At 52.0% G+C, this 5,282-nt stretch overlaps 1 protein-coding gene across 1 annotated transcript in view; it reads right to left on the bottom strand.

Annotated features, from left to right (window-relative positions):
• Positions 1-5,282, bottom strand: part of Acap1 (ArfGAP with coiled-coil, ankyrin repeat and PH domains 1) — a 15,760-nt gene continuing 10,478 nt past the window's right edge. The window contains exons 13-22 of the mRNA XM_026780754.1: positions 4,324-4,447; positions 4,016-4,227; positions 3,230-3,299; positions 3,041-3,135; positions 2,775-2,944; positions 1,898-2,070; positions 1,017-1,126; positions 825-935; positions 458-507; positions 1-179 (exon numbers count right to left, since the gene is read on the bottom strand). Coding sequence (XP_026636555.1) covers positions 79-179; positions 458-507; positions 825-935; positions 1,017-1,126; positions 1,898-2,070; positions 2,775-2,944; positions 3,041-3,135; positions 3,230-3,299; positions 4,016-4,227; positions 4,324-4,447 — 1,216 coding nt within the window. The 3' untranslated portion in view covers positions 1-78. The remainder of the gene's footprint in view (positions 180-457; positions 508-824; positions 936-1,016; positions 1,127-1,897; positions 2,071-2,774; positions 2,945-3,040; positions 3,136-3,229; positions 3,300-4,015; positions 4,228-4,323; positions 4,448-5,282) is intronic.

The raw sequence follows: 5,282 nt of genomic DNA, 5'->3' as shown, positions 1-5,282 counted from the left end.
GCCCAGTAAATGTACTGAGAAAGAAGAAACAGACTTTATTAGAGAACAAGTCATGGCAAAGTGGGGAGGAGCCTGGAATCAAAGAGTATGGAGGTCGTGACTGCGACGGCTGAGTTTCTCGGGGTCGTCTGACGCCATGAGAGAGAAGTCTCGGAATATGTCGAGATACGTCTCGTCTCCTGAGGAGGACAGAGGAAAGGCTGGGAGGCGGGACAGCTGGGCTACTACGAAAAACATCATCGGGCAGTACGGTGGGGTCTGGCAGGGCAAGCTTTTGAAGTGTGGGTGCATCGTAAGCGCAGCCCAGGCGCCTATTCCTTTCTTTGTTCTGAGGGTCAGGTGCGTTCGATGAGCCCAAACCGTGTGTGTTGAATAAACCATGGCAGTAATGCGGTTGGGCACTAAGGGGACAGGTAAGCAAGGACCGGGCGTCCGGGTAAAAGAGCGATTACTTTACCTGCCTGGCCCTGGGCCGCTTCAGCCTCCCTCATCTTTGCCAGTCGTAACCTGAAGGGTGAGAATTAAGGAATAAAATACTTCGCACTCCCTAACTTCCCACTTTGAGCTACATCACTCAGTGAAAATGCCTTTCTGGTGACCAGCGCTTTAAAAAGCAAACACATGAACTTTCCTGCAATGTTGATCTACGAATAATGGCTCCCAAGATGAAATCCCATTATTTCATCCTGTACCACACCCCACCACCCACAGAGAGCTTTACCCCACCGCTCCCCAGACCCCACCTTCTAGGTCTGGTTTTGGCATTAGTCCTACCCCAAAGAACGGACTGTCCAAGTACTAGCCCGACCCTCTGGCATTCTCACAGGGTTACGATGTCTGCGTTGGCCGTTTCCATTGCAATAGTCAGAGGGTCCCTGCCTTCTGCGTCTTGAGCCCCCAGATCTGCACCCCGCTTCAGGAACAGGCAAGCAAGCCTGAAAAGAAAAGTCAAATTCAGCTGAAGCCTTCCCCACAAAAAACCTCCTCCCGATGCTGGCATTTCCACGGCTCCCTACCCTGTGTGGCCAAGAATGGTGGCATGGTGAAGTGGGCCCCGGCCAGCACTGTCTGCCTGGTTCACGTTTGCCCCATTCTGGAGGAGAAACTCACAGGCCATAAGAGAATTCTGCGTGGAGAGATCAGGGGGGGGGCATTTTTAGAGGTGGATTTCTAGATGTTTTAGTGGCATAATTAAGACGTTGGGAGTGTGGAGTGTGGTATTCAGGGTGCACCTAGGCTTGGCTGTCATCTCTTACACGCTCATGTATTAAATCTACTCTGCACTCTGATGAGGCATGCCATTCCTCTTTTTTTTTTTTTTTTTTTTTTTTTGGTTTTTTGAGACAGGGTTTCTCTGTGGCTTTGGAGCCTGTCCTGGAACTAGCTCTGTAGAGCAGGCTGGTCTCGAACTCACAGAGATCCACCTGCCTCTGCCTCCCGAGTGCTGGGATTAAAGGCGTGCGCCACCATCGCCCGGCCGCCATTCCTCTTTTTAAAGATTTTTTATTTTATGTGTATTTTGCCTGCATGCGTGTGTGCTGCATGCAGTGAATGAGGACGCCAGAAGAGGGCATTGGATCTTCTGGTACTGGAGTTACAGTTCTGAGCCGCCTTCTGGGTTCCTGGGAACTGAACCCTGGTCCTCAGCAAGTGCAGCACATGCTGACCCGCCTCTCAGGCCTCCTGCCATTCCTAGTTTACTCATGAGGAGGCTAAAGATCCACAGCGACTGACAACTTGTTTAAAATCTCACGCAAGCTCTGGGTCCAAGATTGGCTCACCACCTCCAAACCACCCTTAACACCCAGTCTATGGGATTTCCCTAGGGGATGGAGACCCCCTAGGAGAGTCAGGAGGAGCTTTGGGGTCGAGTAGGCGAGGTCAGCATGGTCCTCACAGCAGCTGTGGCCCGGATCAGAGGTGTGGCATTCCCCTGAGCCCCATTGACCCAGTTGACATCAGCTCCATGGGCCAGGGCATCAGCCATGGTAGGAAGAGATGGAGGATGTCCAGCAGCTTGGAACAGCAGGGCCCCAGGGTGCAGGCTTCCCAGGTCATCAGATGGGGACTCTGTTAAGGAAAATCAGTGCTGAGTCCAGGGAGAAATCTTCAGCACAGTCCCCAGATGCTGTGAGGGAGTAAGTCACGTCTAAATTGTGGGGAGGCCCTTGTGACTCAGGGCTGTGGTGAGATGGGAGTGTGTGTGTATACGTGTCAGGATGTATGTGTGCAGGGCCCTGGATGTGGAGGAGACAAATTACTCACCTCCTCAGCCTGTACAACCACCCAGACTGGCTGGACACCAGAGGTGAACTAACCCCCTGACAGACTCACCTCTTACCTTCCACTGCCTGGGGCAGGCTCATACCCTTCTTTCTAGACCGCCAAGCTCAACCCTCTCCTGCCTCTTCTCACACTGGAGATTACCTCCCCAGCCTTCCTTTTGTTTGTTTTTGTTTTGTTTTTCAATACAGGGTTTCTCTGTGTAGCCCTGGCTATCCTAGAACTCAGAGATTCATCTGCCTGCCTCTACCTCCCAAGTGTTGGGATTAAAGGTATGTACCACCACCACCTAGCAAAGATACCCCTTTTGTGGCTCTCCCTGACATGACATATTCCACCCCACACTTTTCCCCATGCTCAGTCCCATGCCCTACTGTAACCCCCTGAAACTATAGTCTGGAAACTCTCTCCAGGCAATGTCCTCCTATTCTGCCTCCCTAGAAGACCTGGCCCGCTACTGAGCAGATAGCAATGAGCCAAACACTCCTTACCTGATTTGGACCTGACAATCCCTGGCTGCGGCCTGACAGCAGGCTTTGGGGGCACAGGAGGATGTCCTCTTGGGGGTACCCTGCCACCTCTTCGCCCTCGAATTTCAGGAAGCTTAGTCAGAAACTTTTTCTCCACATACTTGGCATGGATCCAGGCTTCTTTTTCCTGCCTGGAGGTGGGGAGAAGAGAGCCCCAGGTCCCTCATTCCGCTGCCACTCCCTACCCCAGTGGCAGGAAGCCCTGGATACCTCCACCCCAGCCTCACCGGGAGCAGCTGGGCCCTGGCTTCTTCACTGCCATGGCCTCCACCCGGGCCTCGTAGATCTGGTTGATGACGACATTCCCCAGCTCACACATGAGCTTCAGGAGCCCAGAGAAAGAGGTCAGGGAATAGGGTGAGTACCTGAGCCCACAGGACTTCGCTGCCCTTTGTCATCGCAATAGCCCAAGTTACCTTCACGAGTTCTGGTTCCCAGGAGTCAAGGGTCAGAGACCGGACTTTGGAGAAATGAACACCGAGGCTCCTGGAGGGCCAGAGGGAGAGTCATACCCTGTGTGGGCAGTAGTCGGGGAAGCTGTTGCTACTGAAAAGACTCCGAGGCCAGGCCTGTGTGGAGGCTGTGTGGAGGAGCCGGGCCAACAGGCAGTCTGCTCACCGTCCCTCCTTTATCTTCTGTTTTATTTTAAGACCTCATGCTCTCTAGCCCCTTACTTTTCTCACGGTATTTTGGTCTGGAACATTCTCTTTGTGCCATCTCTCTTCCCTCTCCAGAATGATGGTGAGGCCTTAAGAACTTGGTAGGACCTTAGAACCTCTTCTCTGAGCTCTGTTGGCTATCCCACCCTCAGCAAACCCTAACCCATGCTTCCTCTAATCAAGACAACAAATTCCCTGGGCTGGGCAGTAGTGGTGCATGCCTTTAATCCCAGCACTCAGGAGGCAGAAGTAAGCCAATCTCTGAGTTCGAGGCCAGCCTGGTCTACAGAGCGAGTTCCAGGACAGCCATGGCTACACAAAGAAACCCTGTCTTGAAAAACAAAACAAAGGACAATAAATTCCTCTAGGATCCCCCTAAACCTATCTATACCCAACTTGCATGTGCAGTTTTTGCAGCAAGTTTGGTGACCAGTGACATAGAAGAATATAAGAAAAAAAATAAATAAATAAAACAAAACAGGGTAGGGTGCATGACAGGGGCCTTATGAGAGGCCACATGGCAGCTGAAAGCAGGGCTCAGACCTGTGGATGCCGGAGCACTGAATGCAGAGAGTGACACCGAGGTTGATGCTGGCCCACTCCGGGGCTGGCTCCCTGCAGTCGCAGCACTGGGCATTTCCCTCTACACTCTGTACCTGGGCTGCCACCTGCCCAACTCCCCCAGGTTCCCTTCCTCTGGCTGCCCCGCCACAGCCCAGGGTAGCAGCAGAGCCCAGGGCAAGGTATCCTGAGACCTGAAGGAGAAGGAAGAAAGGGTAAGCAACTGGCTTAAGGGGGAGGGGGCTCCATCTCCCAGGGCAGCATGGTTCCCGGTGCCCATATTAAGATACCTGGCTTGGACCACGAGGGCTGTTATCAAGGCGAGCCTGGCTGAAGGCGGAGGCAATGCTGCTCTGAACAGCATTGATCCACAGCTGCAGGAGGCGCTCAGAGTCAGCCTGGAGGAGACAGGACCTGGGAGGGGGATGGGGGGGGGGAGTCTGGGGTCAAGGGCCATGAGGCAGAATGGGCAAACTGACATTCAGTTGTGCTGAACTGGTCATGTGGATTGTATATATATGTTTACTCATGAGGAGGCTAAAGGTCCACAGCGACTGACAACTTGTTTAAAATCTCATGCAAGCTCTGGGTCCAAGATTGGCTCACCACCTCCAAACCACCCTTAACACCCAGTCTATGGAATTTCCCTAGGGGATGGAGACCCCCTAGGAGAGTCAGGAGGAGCTTTGGGGTCGAGTAGGCGAGGTCAGCATGGTCCTCACAGCAGGGAAAACCAATATATATTGGTTTTTCAAGACAGGGTTTCTCAGTGTAGCCTTGACTGTCCTGGAACTCGCTCTGTAGACCAGGCTGGCCCTGACAAAGATCACCTGCCTCTGCCTCCTGAGTGCTGGGATTAAAGGTGTGCACCACCACTGCCCAGCCAAAAAAATACTTTTCAATATTAATGCACAAAAGAGTATTTATTCAGCCATTTTTATTTTGATTTTCAATGGAGTATTCAATAACACTTTATTATAAAGAGACTTGTGGTTGTAGGCTAACAGGTTTCCTACATGCTTACAGAAGGCTAAGTCTAGGCTAGGTTATATGTACAGCAGGTTTTTCAATATCTTTTCAACTGACAGTGAATTTATTGGAATATAATTCCTATCCTAAGAAGAGCACCTGTACTTCTGTAAAAATTGGCAGTCTCGGGGGCTGGAGAGATGGCTCAGAGGTTAAGAGCATTGCCTGCTCTTCCAAAGGTCCTGAGTTCAATTCCCAGCAACCACATGGTGGCTCACAA

Source organism: Microtus ochrogaster, chromosome 7 (assembly GCF_000317375.1).
Source record: "Microtus ochrogaster isolate Prairie Vole_2 chromosome 7, MicOch1.0, whole genome shotgun sequence".
NCBI lineage: Eukaryota > Metazoa > Chordata > Mammalia > Rodentia > Cricetidae > Microtus > Microtus ochrogaster.
This window is presented reverse-complemented; position numbering and strand designations above follow the sequence as displayed.